This window comes from Barbus barbus, assembly GCF_936440315.1.
Source record: "Barbus barbus genome assembly, chromosome: 2".
NCBI classification, from domain to species: Eukaryota; Metazoa; Chordata; class Actinopteri; order Cypriniformes; family Cyprinidae; genus Barbus; species Barbus barbus.
The window spans coordinates 23,827,072-23,840,590 of record NC_136730.1 but is presented as its reverse complement, the minus strand read 5'-3'; the positions used below and the strand labels follow the sequence as shown (position 1 = coordinate 23,840,590).

The window sequence follows — 13,519 nt, the reverse complement described above, 5'->3', positions numbered from 1 at the left end:
TTTATTTATTTTAAAGGCTTTTTTCCTGTCTGGTTCCCTTCATATGGGGCTATCAGCCCATAACCATTGTCATGATGTTGTTATCCAAGCTTCAGTGTGATATAGGCCTACTGTATGGTATGTATGACTCCTTGGCTTAAAACACTGTCCAGAACTGAGATTTTGAAAGATTTAACCATGCATTAAGACATTTAGATCCATGTGTAGATAAGAAGCAACCTTTTTGGAGTGAATGATATATCCACACTGTCATTGGCTAATTACCCATCAGTCTGCAGCAATATGAATACATACAGACAGGGCATCCAAAGTATGGAGCCCACTGCAAACATGTCAAGTGGGACAGAAGACTTACAAGGTTCATATTCAGTTTGATTCAGTGTTTCAGCATCAGAGTTTCTCAGTATAATCAGGAAACATGCTCCATTCTTGTTTATCAGTCTTGAAGAATAATTTTATTGAACTGCCAGATGCAACAGATAAAGCTGGCGGGCCAAACATTATTTACAAAAACGAAAGGTGAGAACCTAAAGACAGAGCAAGTGGGGAAGTTTTTACTGAAACTACTGCTAAGACCGGACAGTGTTAATGTCACGCAGGGTGTGGAAGATCGCCTTTGACAGCCGCTGGTAAACTGCAAACTTTGGGTGGGATCAGAGATGCCTGGTGAATGAAGGCAGAGCTCGGAGGCGCAGGCAGCAGGCATGTCTTGACCACAAGTGTAGATTTCTCCATGAACTCTTACTTTCTGCGGCGAGCAGCGGCGCCCTTCTTGGAGCTGAATAGCAAAGAAAGATTGAGTTAGTTGTGCTGATCATAATAGACAAGAAAAGTGAAAAAAACACCTTACAGGACAGGGATTTAGTTATTTTTTTTTCATTTCGCAAATTTAAGTACCGTACTGAGTACTTACTATGTGATTGTGCTATTTTTACTAACACAGAGCACACCAAATACTATTGTTTCCCAGTTTTCTCAGTCCAGTCCTGCAGGATGTTCTTCTCACTTACTGTGTCCACACAGTCTGTCATACACATGGAACTGAAATCGAGTTCACTCCATGCAGGACTTACCACTCTTTCTCTGAGCTCTGTCAGTTTGTTAAACAGGCCTGTCTTAGTCTTAAATGTTTATCACCGCAGCAGCTGATACACATCACATTTACACCACTCATATTACCTCATCTATACCAAACACATTCATCACAGTTCAGATTTGCTGGCACCAATGAAAAATAAGCCAGATCTGCTGCAATAGACAACTACTTTATAGTGCCACTTTGGCTACACTACGTATGGCATGTTGAGCGATATAAGAGTGAGCTTTATTTTTCATTGTCTGTAAATCACTTCAGAAATCAAGTACGTTTACATGCACAGTTATAATCCAGCTACTGTCTTCATCAGTCTGTCCAAGTATATATGTGACACTGGACCACAAAACTTAAGTCTTAAGTAGCATGGGTATATTTGTAGCAATAGCCAAAAATACATTGTATAGGTCAAAATGATCCTTTTTTCTTTTATACCAAAAATCATTAGGACATCATGAAGATATTTTGTACATTTTCTACTGTAAAAATTTTCAAACTTAATTTTTGATTAGTAATATGCATTGCTAAGAACTTAATTTGGACAACTTTAAAGGTGATTTTCTCAATATTGTCATTTTTTTGCACCCTCAGATTCCAGATTTTCAAATAGTTGTATCTCGGCCAAATACTGCCCTATCGGGAAAAAAAAAGACCCTTATGACTGGTTTTGTGGTCCAGGGTCACATATATGACAATGCATTTGTGAATATTTGGAGTCAATTACGAGTAACAAGCACATGAATGACTGAGCAAAATCATTACAAGTGGGGAGGCCCAGAATTCTAAATGATACACGAGACAATGAAAGTGTTGCGTCAGTGGTGGAAACACTGACCTAAAGTGTAGATTATATCACATATCCATAATCCATATAGAGAGATTAGTGATTGGAAATGAAGTCTGTAGCAAATGGTGTAAGATCAATCTCTCAACTTAAAAGTTTTCTTTATGCAACAAACTATTTATTTGTCATACAATGGATAAATAAGTGCTGCATAATAGGCCTAAAATTATTTTCTTTTTATATAGGCCACTTCTGTGTTAGGTTTCAAACTTGAATGAGTGACATGTAATAACGCTCAACTCGAAGGTACGAGTTTGCAGTCGCACTTGAAGGCAGCATAAAGGCATGTTGCGCTTCACCTAGGCAAACTGTAATTCGATTAGTGTATAAGTCATTTTCTAGGTAGTTCAACTTCACAAAAACCAGACTGGCGTGATTTCAGTCCGACTAAAGTTTTTAAAACAGATGAGGAATTACTTTAGTCCTACTGAAATCAAACTCTAGTGCATGTAAACGTACTCAGGGGAGCCTGTATGAGGAAACTGCAATGAGGGTTCACTGTCTGACTATGGTGGACAAAACTCATACAGCTCTGCAGAAACTCACTCTCAAAGGCTTCACGCTTCAGTAAGTCTGTCACAATTGTACAAAAATGTCCCAAATACTTACCATCTCTACAACAGCTTCAGGACTACAGCCCTATATCAAGTTTTAGGACATGTTTTGTAAAGTTGTGCTGCCAATGACAGTTATCCAACTTTTTATCCAATGTGACTGGCAGCTTGTGTGTGACAGTGTCTTTGAGAGTTTTCATGGGGTATGAAATGATTAGATAATGATATTAGAGTAAAGTTAGATAGTAATATTAGAGTAAAGGCAGAAGGGCGGTAGTCAGTCCATCCGTGCGCTGTGCGTGTGGTGGCGAGGAGCTACTCACTGCTTCTGCAATTCATCAATGCGGTTTCTGAGAGAGATTACCTGAAAACAACACATGAGTGTTTTAAACCTTCCAGATCATACCTCAACCACAGGATCCTGGATTGTGACACTTGTCCTCTACCAGCGAGTGCTGACAAACACACACAAATCATTCTGGCTCGATGCTCAGGACGTGCCGACCTCAAGAGCTGCTATGGAGCAGCATTGTGTGGGCATGTCACAGGTTTGAGTGTTTTGTACTGTTGTGCAGAATCCCTCAGCAAGACGGTATTGAGCTTAAACAATCACACACACTTACCTGCTGGAGAAACATCTTGGAATATGAAAGCTCAGATGCTGACTAACTTTAGTTTAATATGATTCACATTTCTACTGCTAGGTTGTTGGAATAGTGGTTTGATTTACTGCTGGACTGAAAGAGATCAACTTATTGTGAAGGCTCTCAGAGTACATTTGACTTTGACTTTTCACCTGTGGTCTGAATAGACCTATTTCCCAGAAGCCATGGAGACCAGAGAGTCTCATGCATGCAGACCATTCCGTCACGTCCCTGTTGCTGAACAAAGCCTTAACTTCCTACAGTTCCAGTTACTCACTATTTACTGAGCTCCTCCACTCTCATTCGCTGGGTAGTAACCTGCAGAACACCAGAACACAGCTGAGACCTGCTCTCACATATATGACTGATATGTTCATGTTTTTTAAATGTCAAACTGCCATAGTGACTTAATTATGCAAATGAGTGAAACGCGCTATTGCTTTTATATAGTATAATAAATTAATAGTTACTTACATTTTAGATACAATTTTGCCAGTTACTTAGGAGGTGGTCACATTTACTGTTTCAACAATAGGAATTCAAGTGATCAGGAATTTCACATGAGGGTGAAAATATTTGTCCCCTTGCAGATTTCGCAGTGGGTTCAGTTTGGTCATTCAAATTCATCACGTCGATCAACAGAAAGCTACTTGAATTAAGGGTGAATTTTGTGTGAGCCTTGCTTCATATGTCACAATAGATAATGTAGAAATAAATAATGTTTTTTCCAGCAATGTGAACACATCTTTAAACTTTTTTTTTTTTCCCCTGTAGCTCAAATAGTAGAGCATGGCGCTAGCAACGCCAGTGTCATGGGTTCGATTCCCAGGGAAAGCAAGAGCTGATAAAATGTAAAAACTGTAACTTGAATGCAATGTAAGTCTGCTAAATGCATGTAAATGTAAAAATGCAAACAATAGTGGTGTTCAGTTTCTGAATGAATCAGCTTTCTAGAAAGAATCAGTTGAATAAATGAATGATTCACTCATAAAGACTTGAATCACCACCAACAGCCGTATCGATATAGCCTGAAGAAAGTCACTGAAAAATCTGCACCACTTATGTGCAAACAATCAAATTCGAGGGCCATAACTAACTGTTGTATAAATAATTAACAAGGCATTGACTTTCCATTTGAGCAGCTAAAAGCAGCTAGGTGGACTGATATTATAGTTGTACATAAACTGTGTTTTAACATAATGCTTGTTCACTGAACAGATAGTTCACCCAAAAATGAAAGTCATCATTTCCTCTTAATTATGTTATTCCAAGCCTGTTTGACTGGCAGAATGTGAATCTCAGGCAACACTGAATTCAATGCTTTTTCGCTTTTTTACATACAATGAAAACGAATGGTGATTGAGATGGTCATTCTGTCTAACATCTGTTTTTGTAACACAGATTTTCATTTTGGGGTCAACTATCGCTTTAGGCTATAACTTGTCCAGGGTGCAGTTGACAAAGTAGTGCATCTCCCCTAACAACAAAACAAATGTAGGCCGTGATGAAACATAAAATAAAATAATTTTACAGATGTTGTATTGTGTAAATGGTCATCGGACAGATCCCTCACCTCATACTTCTGCCTCTTGAGTTTTTCTATGTGCTCAAACTTCTCAGCCTCCAGAGAATACAACCAGTCCCACAGCTCTTTAGCTTTCTCCCTGTAAATGCACATATGCACCAAAACACATTTAGATTTAGACACACACAAACTCTGTTTCATCAGAACAAGTTGTCATTCCCATAGAGTTGTATTCATGCTGACCTCAGCTTGTCCTCATTCAGATGGTCAATATTCAGAGCCTTGCGTCTGTCTGCCAGAATCTTCTTCTTCTTCTCTCTTTCAGTTTGCTTCTTACCTCCTCTCTTTGAATCAGCCTGTTTTTTGCAATAAGCAAACAAAACACTTATGCCTATTTACTTTTCACAGTCATAGACAGTACTGTACTCAGAGTGATGATTGACAGAATCAGTTGGGATTGATAGAAAAACCTTCTGCAGGTAGCTGCTGTACTGGGAGCCCATGCTAGACAGGGCAGACTTCTTCTTGGCATCATCATCTGCCCTCTTCTTAGCATCAGCCTCCTCCTTCCTCTGCCTCTCTTCTTCACGTCTTGCCTGACGCTCCTTGTCCTTCTCAGAGCGGATCCTCTGCTGATCTGCCCTCTCAGTCCTACGTTTCTCCTGCACATGCACACATTAAATGTGTCCATTATAATATTCTGAAACACGGCGCTCTCGAATATTCTATTCTGATTGGTCAGTAGCGTCCTGATATTATATCAGCTGTCAGCCTTCGTTCGTGGCAATGCTGTATCATTCTGCTCATCTAGGCCAGTGTTATTTTAGTATTATTTTAGACATTATTTAATATTAATATTCAGTTTTTATTTTTAATGTTAGTAATTTGATGTGCCTTTGTCATTTTTAAATATATCTATTTAGTTACAGGTTTATTTGTTGTGATTTATTATATGAAAATAGAACAAATTTTTTTATTTAGTTAGTTGCCAAAATGACAAAAGTTTTTTTTATCTTATATTTTGTTTAAGTTTTATTTCAAATAACAAAAACATTTTATAGCAATATATTTTATTTCATAGCTATCCAGGTAAATGAAATTGTTGCGAGAAACTTGATTCTCTCACATCACATTGCAAACTCGCTCTCAAGTTTCCTACAAACACGTCTCAGTTATTGGTTAGTGAAAATGGGCTCTTATGAGTATTAATATTACTGTAATATTGTTGAAGTGATCGTCAGGTTTATAGTCTAATTGTTGTTGTTTTTTTTTCTTAAGCCTTAAGATAAGATACAGGTAAGATAATTTCAACTCAAATATCTAATGTCCACATACCATATTTATTTATTTGTTGAGTATCAGTCTATTTAGTGGGATAATGTACAGATGGCTGACACTCACGATTCTCTCTTTCAGAGCAATAAGCTCCTCTTCTTCCTTCTTCCTGCTCTCAAAGTGTGCATCAATCAGGGCCTGCAGCTCAACGAAGTCTTTGTTTTGACGTTTCTTCTGGATGTCCTGTTTGCATACACGTAAATATGACCTCAAACATGTAATTTTACAATGTTTAATTAATAGCATTATAACATAATGTATCCAATGAAGTGTAATGTATCTTGCTTACATCAAAGTCCACCTTATCCCCTTCAGGGATTTTTGGTGCAGTTGGTCTGAAGGGGATGAAAGCAAAATGTGTTTTAGTGGGATTCTGGATATCTCAAGTCTTCCCCAGCTTCTCAGTAAAACTCAAGAGGATACTGTATTGCATCACAGCACTGGAATTGGCTGCTCAGCTATAAAAAGTGCTTAGTGGACAATTCTACTTACTTGAACTTGGGCTTCTCCTCTGTTATGAAAAAAAGGGAGAGGGATATGTAACATGGTTAGAGAGTTTAAAACGAGCTCAGTCAACAATCATTGGGAATTCTGTTAGCCATATCCATCAACATGGAGTTACTCTTAGTAACAACTCTGGCTTATTTACCTCAGCTTTAAGAATGATGTATGTAACTTCTGAAAGTATGCTTACAAAGTAAATTACACATATTAATTTCAATCGTTTCAGTAATGTTAATCAACTGGGTTAGTTAGAAAGTTGTGAAACAAATAGGTACTCAAAACAAATCTAGAAGAATCATTGCATAAGAATTCAGATCGTGAGGTGCTTATAAGTACATGAGTATAAACAGACACAGAACTCCTGGCAGGTGCACCACTCTTCCAAGAATAAACAGAACAATAAAGCCTTGTGGAAAAGATTCATCTTTTTATCCTTGATTCATTTTCCCATCTCTTTTGGCTAACAGCATCTAAATCTGAGTTTGTTATATACCTGACTAGACTCTGTAGGTAACCTAGATGAGATGTTTGAGCCATTGCAATGTTTCCTAACTATTTGGCTTGACCTTCACACCAAAAACACAAGCAAAAAGCCACATCCAGACCAGATATTTTCCAGAAAGAAATAAAAACTACCATCTTGTCCTCCTTCTTCCACTGGTGTGGCACATTCATGCAAAAAGAAGCAAAGCACAGAGCAATGTCAGCATTTAATATTCTTTCACCCTTGTTATTGACTTAAGGTAAGTTTCAACTGACACTTCAGGCCAGTTTTCTGTGTCTCCTCATTCAGAATCTTATGTTGTAAGGTTTTGGACCTGATTTCACTGTGTTCCTTGCAGGCATTAACCCCTCCCCCATGCCTTCTTTCTAATCAGAAATAACAAATACAAGAAAATGACAAACATACCTTCCTCTTCATAGGCCTCTGCATGCATGAAGCGTTGAAAGCAAGAGTAAAATAGAGAACATTAATGTTGCTTTGTGTGCTTTTTGCTGCCCTAAGCAGGGCTGCATGCTCAGATGCAGAGTTCAGCTGAGCGGACACTCAAATTGAGGTGCCAGCTTATATCAGGATACATTGACAGGAATCAATTAAACAAAAAATCACAATAAAGAAACATTCAGAAGAATAAATTAGATAATCACTTTCAATGGGACACCTCAATATGAGCAAGTCATTAAAAGAACATAAGCTAAATAACAACATATTGATGACCAAATTAAAATTAGCATACATATTATCATAAAACATCGACTGGTATTTCAAAGTGGACAAAAGCACCTTAATGGATAGCATCTTGTTTGACACTTTCAGCATTTTGGTTTTAAAAGTTATAATTGAATATTTAATTTAAAGCTTTCAGTAAAGTTCAGTGTGCCAAAGAGAACCTATCCGGTGTTAAGCCTGCAGTGAAATTAGAAAAAGTTATTATAGCCCATTTTGTCCCTTTGAAAATTATTTTGAATATACTGACCAATTAATATTTTCATTCCATGAATATTATGAAACAGCATAGCAACTGAAACAGCTGCATTTGTTGCAGAATTATTATAACGCATGCAGTAGAATAGGTTCTTCTTCAAGATGCATCCTAGAGTAGCATTTTGCTGGCGGCAACTCAGAGACAGATCTCAATGTAGAAAAGTGCAGAGAGTTTTCAGTGATCTGATAAGTGTCATTGCTGCACTGTAAATGGCAAGAGCAGGAGCTGTATTTATTATCAGCTCAGGCCTCTAGTGTTGGGGAAGCTACTCCTGCTATACAATAGTTAATCTACATTCACACTACTCTAAAAGAGCTACCCTACTAAAAGGAAGTACACTGAAGCATTTTAAGGGGGCAGCGTATTTTTTTCTAAATATATAAATGAAATCTGATCCGATGACATGATTCATTTTTGCAATAAAAGCAGATCTACCATAAACAATAAGGATCTTAATTAGTGTAATAGGATTTACCTTGAACAGACAAAATGCTTGGCAAAAAAAGATCAATGCATCGTTTTATTAAACCACTTACAGTAAAAAATTCTTATATAACTGAAAAGCTACACTGTTTTGATGACTAAGCTACTATTTGTTTCCCAACACTGCAGGCCTCCTGCATCCACCCTAAAGAAAGCTACATTTTAGGAGTGACGAGCACTTTGTCTGTCAGAGTTTGATCGTTCCAGCTCACTCCCCTTTGGTCTGCAATTGAATTCGAAAATTCTGAAAAATAATTCAAATGCATCACAAGGGACTGAAATGGCATGGATCTAAGCTCTGTGACCATTTGGTAGTACCACACCAGTCTCATGGTGGGCCTGAGCGAAGAGGAGGTACTGCCAGTAGTGGTTAAAGTTTTGTTGGGTTGGGGGGAAGGGTACTACTGGGGAACTACATTAATGTGGCTGATTTTTAAGTAGCAGATGAGGTGCGCTCCCTGTTTTTAGTTGTTTTGTGGAAATGGGAAGGATGAATGAATATTCATGCCACATACCTTCCTCATGCACCTCTGGTTCTGGTTCTGGCTCTGGTTCTGGCTGTTTTTCTGGCTCTGGCTCTGGTTCTGGCACTGGCTCTGGTTCTTGCTCAGGCTCAGGCTCCGGTTCAGGAGCTGCCTCTGGGGCTACCTCTACCTCTACTACCTCTTCAGCTAATAATACATGCAGCAAGCAACCAGGAGAAGGAAGGTGATCAACAGTTAATGCGTTGCAAAGGAGGGAGCATTCAGAAATGGGAGATTATGTATTGGTTAAAGTGAGAAAGAGAGAGAAAGTCATGTGTGAAACGTATAGGTGGCTGAGAGGATGCACATTGTGGGAGAACCTGTTATGAAATGATGAGGCCTTGAGACACCAGTATTCCACATGCCAAATAAAATACCCACAAGACATGACTTTGTTTTTCCCTGTTTGCCAAAGCCATTGATTCTAATAATCTAAAGCCATCTCTAACTATTTTGTGTTTGATAGGAAAATAAACTAGGATAAATTTCACACCTTATGCACAGATAAAATCCACATACTAATATCTAAAAAACATAGACAAGGCATCAAAACAATGGTTTATTTTAATGACCTTTTCAGCAGCCACACAATTTAGAAGTTCAGGTCTCCAGATACTGGAACATTCCAATCTGCTTTAAGAATTCTGCTTAAAAAGTCATCAAACGTCATGGCACCCTTCAAGCTGTAGGGGGCAGCACATGTTAGTTAGCTCTGGTTAGATTTCCTACCATAAATATGATTAATATGCTTATGGTTTTAGTTTAACTTCCGATGAGTTAAATGAAAAGGTTGACATTTGAAAGGTTCTTTAATTAGGTAAAAATTAGTTAAGCAAATGATTTTTTGCTTTCGGTTAATTATTTTATTTGATTTAGTTACATCTTACTACAGACACTGTCAGGCATTTTTTAATAAGGGAACAGTGTGTTGAATTAGTACATTGAAAGACTAGTTAATTTTCAAATCCTCTTGGTAGGTTTGGTTGTTGTGGTGGTGTTTAATTATTTGTTTGTTTATTATGTTACCTCCTTCTTCGACCTCTTCATATGCCAGAAAAGAAAGCAGTAAAGGAATACAAAAATTACAAAATGCTTTTTTTTTTTTTTTTGACACTATTAGAATTGGAATTACATCATACATTAAATGCATGCTGAGCCTTTATTTGTTGGTGTTCTGTGGAGTCAGTGCTCTGATCAGTTCAGTACAGAATCACATCACATCTATATGGCCAGTTATTACTGTAAATTTGTAAAAGGAATTCCTGTAATTGAATCATTTGGTCTCATCTCTGGCCTCTGTAGCCTCACATGAGCATTCACCTCAGAGAACACCAGTAACATGAGCATCATTAATACTGCCCTCAGCCACTGCATGCATTTGACATGTTAGCCTCCAGAGATGTTCTTAAAAAAGCTCTCTGTGGCAGTGGCAGAAGGCAGTATGCTGGCATGAGATTCATGAAACAGCTGCCAAACAGCAGGTGGCACAATATTAGTCACTACAAGCAAATTCAGGGAACTCTTGCATTGGATATATATTTAAAATATGTGTTTTTTATTAATTAATTTATAATGCTAAATAGAGCAAAGCCAAACCTGCAAAAAAATATCACCAATGCTCTCACTGTTTCTAAATATAATTAAAGTAACTACTGACATACCAAGAAAACACTGATGCTGACTGAAAAAATACATATACATAATTTGTTTAATAAAATGGAAATATATATTTAGTGGACAAATATGTTCACATGACAGACTTAAAAATCCTGGCTAAGGTATATGTTTTTCTACAGATTAACAGCAATAATGATAATAATAATAATAATTCAAATTTAGTACTTACCCTCGACCCCACTGATTGAAGAGAGGGAAAGAAGATTTATCTTTATTTTGTCTTGACCAAAGAGCATTCATATAAATTTTATTACATCAAATGTCAGAATACTTACACGTCCTCTGTGTCGGACATGATGACGGAGCTTTAGACCTATATGAAGCAGACAGAGAGAATGTTTGTAATTGTTCTTTAGACTTTGATTTGTACCACAGTGACAGGGTTAATCACGGACTTGACAGGTGTGAAAGGCCCTTCAACATGCTAAATATTTTAGGCAACTCTTAACATTTTATGACATCTTTATATCCAGTTAACTGTATAAAAACAGCTGTATGTCTGGATATGCTGAAAATGTACTGTCTGTCTGACTTCATTTCTTCAAAGAAATGATAAATGATCAAAGCAGAGCAAAATTAATCTGACAGAATTAGAGTTTAGAGCAAATCTTCAACAGAAAGAAGATCTGCAAAAGAAAAAAAACATACTAAATAATGGCTGTTTAAAATAATCTGTCCGAAAAACAAATGCGTGTGCATAGGTTTGGCTATAACTGTTATGGCCAAATTTAAGATTATTTCCTCTCAAATAAAACATGAACATAAATTAGCCAAATGCTGTGCTTTATATCTAATAATGTCAGTTGGCTAATGTGCTGTAAGCTTTCGGGTATGATAAAATAAATATCAGGATCTTAGAATAAAAACTATTCCAAATACCAGAGGTCCTCACTAATATAGCTTCAGAAATGTGTGTGTGTGTGTGTGTGTGTATGTGTGCTGTGACTCATATCTCCAGCACAGCTGCAGAAGCGTTTGGAGATTAACACATGATCAGATTTCCCAGCATTAGCTCTCTCTCTCTTTTTTGACAGTGAGGCTCTGGTCCTGTCAGCCCTGCCTTATGTGGGCATGACTGTCTGCTTACATTATTATGAGCCATTAAAGGAAGGAATGCCATATTATTTATGTGTTTCTTTTCTGACATGAATCAAAAAGTGAATGCAACATCAAAACAGAACCAATATAATGTATATTTATGATATCCATTTTATTGGTGTCAAAATAACAACAATCTAGTCTGTGTTTGAGAAATCATTAGAGCATTGTTCTAATGCTACCACCCGTTTTGTGCTACTATCTGTTGTCAGCTGTTCTTTGTTAAGCCTCTATTGTCATTGCTATCATTAGTGGTGATCTACAGGATAGGACAAAGAGGAAGCCAACAATGTGTAAATCCTAAATTGCATTGTGTTGGCCTTAGTGTGTTATCTACAGTTCCATACTGAGACAGAACCCTCCCATTTACAGAAGTGCCCACACCCACCCTCAAATGATCAAGGCTGTCAACTGAGGGGAAATCTGTTTGCATATTCCATTCACATTTCTCAAGTTCATCTTTTACAATAATAATTTACAACATGTGAGAAAGGAAATAATACCAAATAGCAAAAAAATTACTCTTGACAACTTTAATCCTTCCTTAACGTTTAAAAGAAAAAAGCACCATCAGCTATGAGCAAAGGGAAAGAACTGTCCTCTCAACCTTGTCTTTACTCTTGAGAGGATACCAAAAAATTTTAAACGCTTACCTCAGAAAAGCCGGAAGAAGAGAGTGTCTTGATGGCAAAGATGGGCTGAAAGGTTCTGCAAACCTTGAAACTTCTTAAGTCCTTGACTTATACTGATACTTGATCTTCTAAGGAGTCTCATTGGCTGAGGAGCTAATGTGGGGGGAGGGAATCTGGACCATAAGGAGACCCATAGAATGTACTGGATGAAAGGATGATCAGATTTGGAAAGCTGAGGCACCCAATCGCTATATCTGTCATAGCACAAGGCAAGCAAAAATAAGCCCAAGTTAAGAGGGAGAGCATGCTAAGGGTCTGAGGCTCTCTTAGAAATCTGGCTGTTGTAAACAGAGGGACACAAAATGTCTTTGTGGATGCTGTTGGGAGCAGGCACAGGGTAGACTGATGATATAATATATGTACAAAGCTAAATTAGTTGAGCTCTTTCTCTATGTTAAGTTGGATGGTTATGTTGTTTCTGCGATTCTGTGTGGGGCAAGTTTGACCAAGAAAAAAAATCAACAGTAAAATTCCCTGAAGTGTGTACACCAATCAGTGAAATGAAGTGTATGTTTGGGTTTAATGTTTTGCATGATGCAGCATCACACAAAAATGAAAATGCCAGTGTAGAAATGGGCTATTAACAGTCAGACACAATTCATTTATTCCAAAAGTGAAAGAGTCCAGTTACAGGGTAGACTGAAATAAAGATCGGACAATTTGGCTAGTCATGTGATCTCTATATGACTGCCCCCGTGTGGCGACCAGCTCCATGTCAAATAAAACAGCTCATATTTGGCCACTGACTAGTGCAGTAGTTCTCATCTCTGGCCCTCAAGCTTGACTTTCCTGCAGAGTTTAGCTCCAACCGTAATCAAACACACCTGAACAAGCTAATCAAGCTCTTCAGGATTACTAGAAAGTTACTAGGTGTGTTCGACGGTGTATGACCGATATACCGCGAGAGCGATTCCAGAACATATTCAAGAGCATATACTCTTGATTGAACTGCCCCCGCAGTACTTTGATGTCAAACGATCGGTTTGCTCAGATCCACTTCAAGTCGAACACACCTACTGGCAGATGAGTCTGATAAAGGTTGGAGCTAAACTCTGCAGG

At 37.8% G+C, this 13,519-nt stretch overlaps 1 protein-coding gene across 2 annotated transcripts; it reads right to left on the bottom strand.

Annotated features, from left to right (window-relative positions):
* Positions 1-435: 435 nt before the first annotated feature.
* LOC306879580 (troponin T, fast skeletal muscle isoforms-like) lies at positions 436-12,468 on the bottom strand. 2 transcript variants are annotated; one of them, XM_079432632.1, is made up of 12 exons: positions 12,422-12,468; positions 10,925-10,983; positions 8,985-9,140; positions 7,410-7,427; positions 6,488-6,506; positions 6,285-6,330; positions 6,062-6,178; positions 5,131-5,322; positions 4,904-5,016; positions 4,709-4,799; positions 2,815-2,855; positions 436-778 (listed from the first exon to the last, which is right to left on the bottom strand). In XM_079432632.1, the coding sequence occupies exons 8-12, from the start codon at positions 5,161-5,163 to the stop codon at positions 742-744; spliced, it is 315 nt and encodes a 104-aa protein (XP_079288758.1). In that variant the 5' UTR covers positions 5,164-5,322; positions 6,062-6,178; positions 6,285-6,330; positions 6,488-6,506; positions 7,410-7,427; positions 8,985-9,140; positions 10,925-10,983; positions 12,422-12,468; the 3' UTR covers positions 436-741. The 2 variants fall into 2 exon arrangements, with proteins under 2 accessions (XP_079288758.1, XP_079288759.1); XM_079432633.1 differs by lacking the exons at positions 7,410-7,427; positions 8,985-9,140.
* Positions 12,469-13,519: the final 1,051 nt, after the last annotated feature.

Coding starts and splice junctions, on each gene's coding strand:
- LOC306879580 (XM_079432632.1), bottom strand. CDS start 5,163: ATGGGCTCCCAGTACAGCAGCTACCTGCAGAAG. Junction 4,800..4,903: donor CTGAATGAGGACAAGCTGAG/GTCAGCATGAAT, acceptor GTGCATTTACAG/GGAGAAAGCTAAAGAGCTGT. Junction 2,856..4,708: donor TCAAGAGGCAGAAGTATGAG/GTGAGGGATCTG, acceptor TGTTGTTTTCAG/GTAATCTCTCTCAGAAACCG.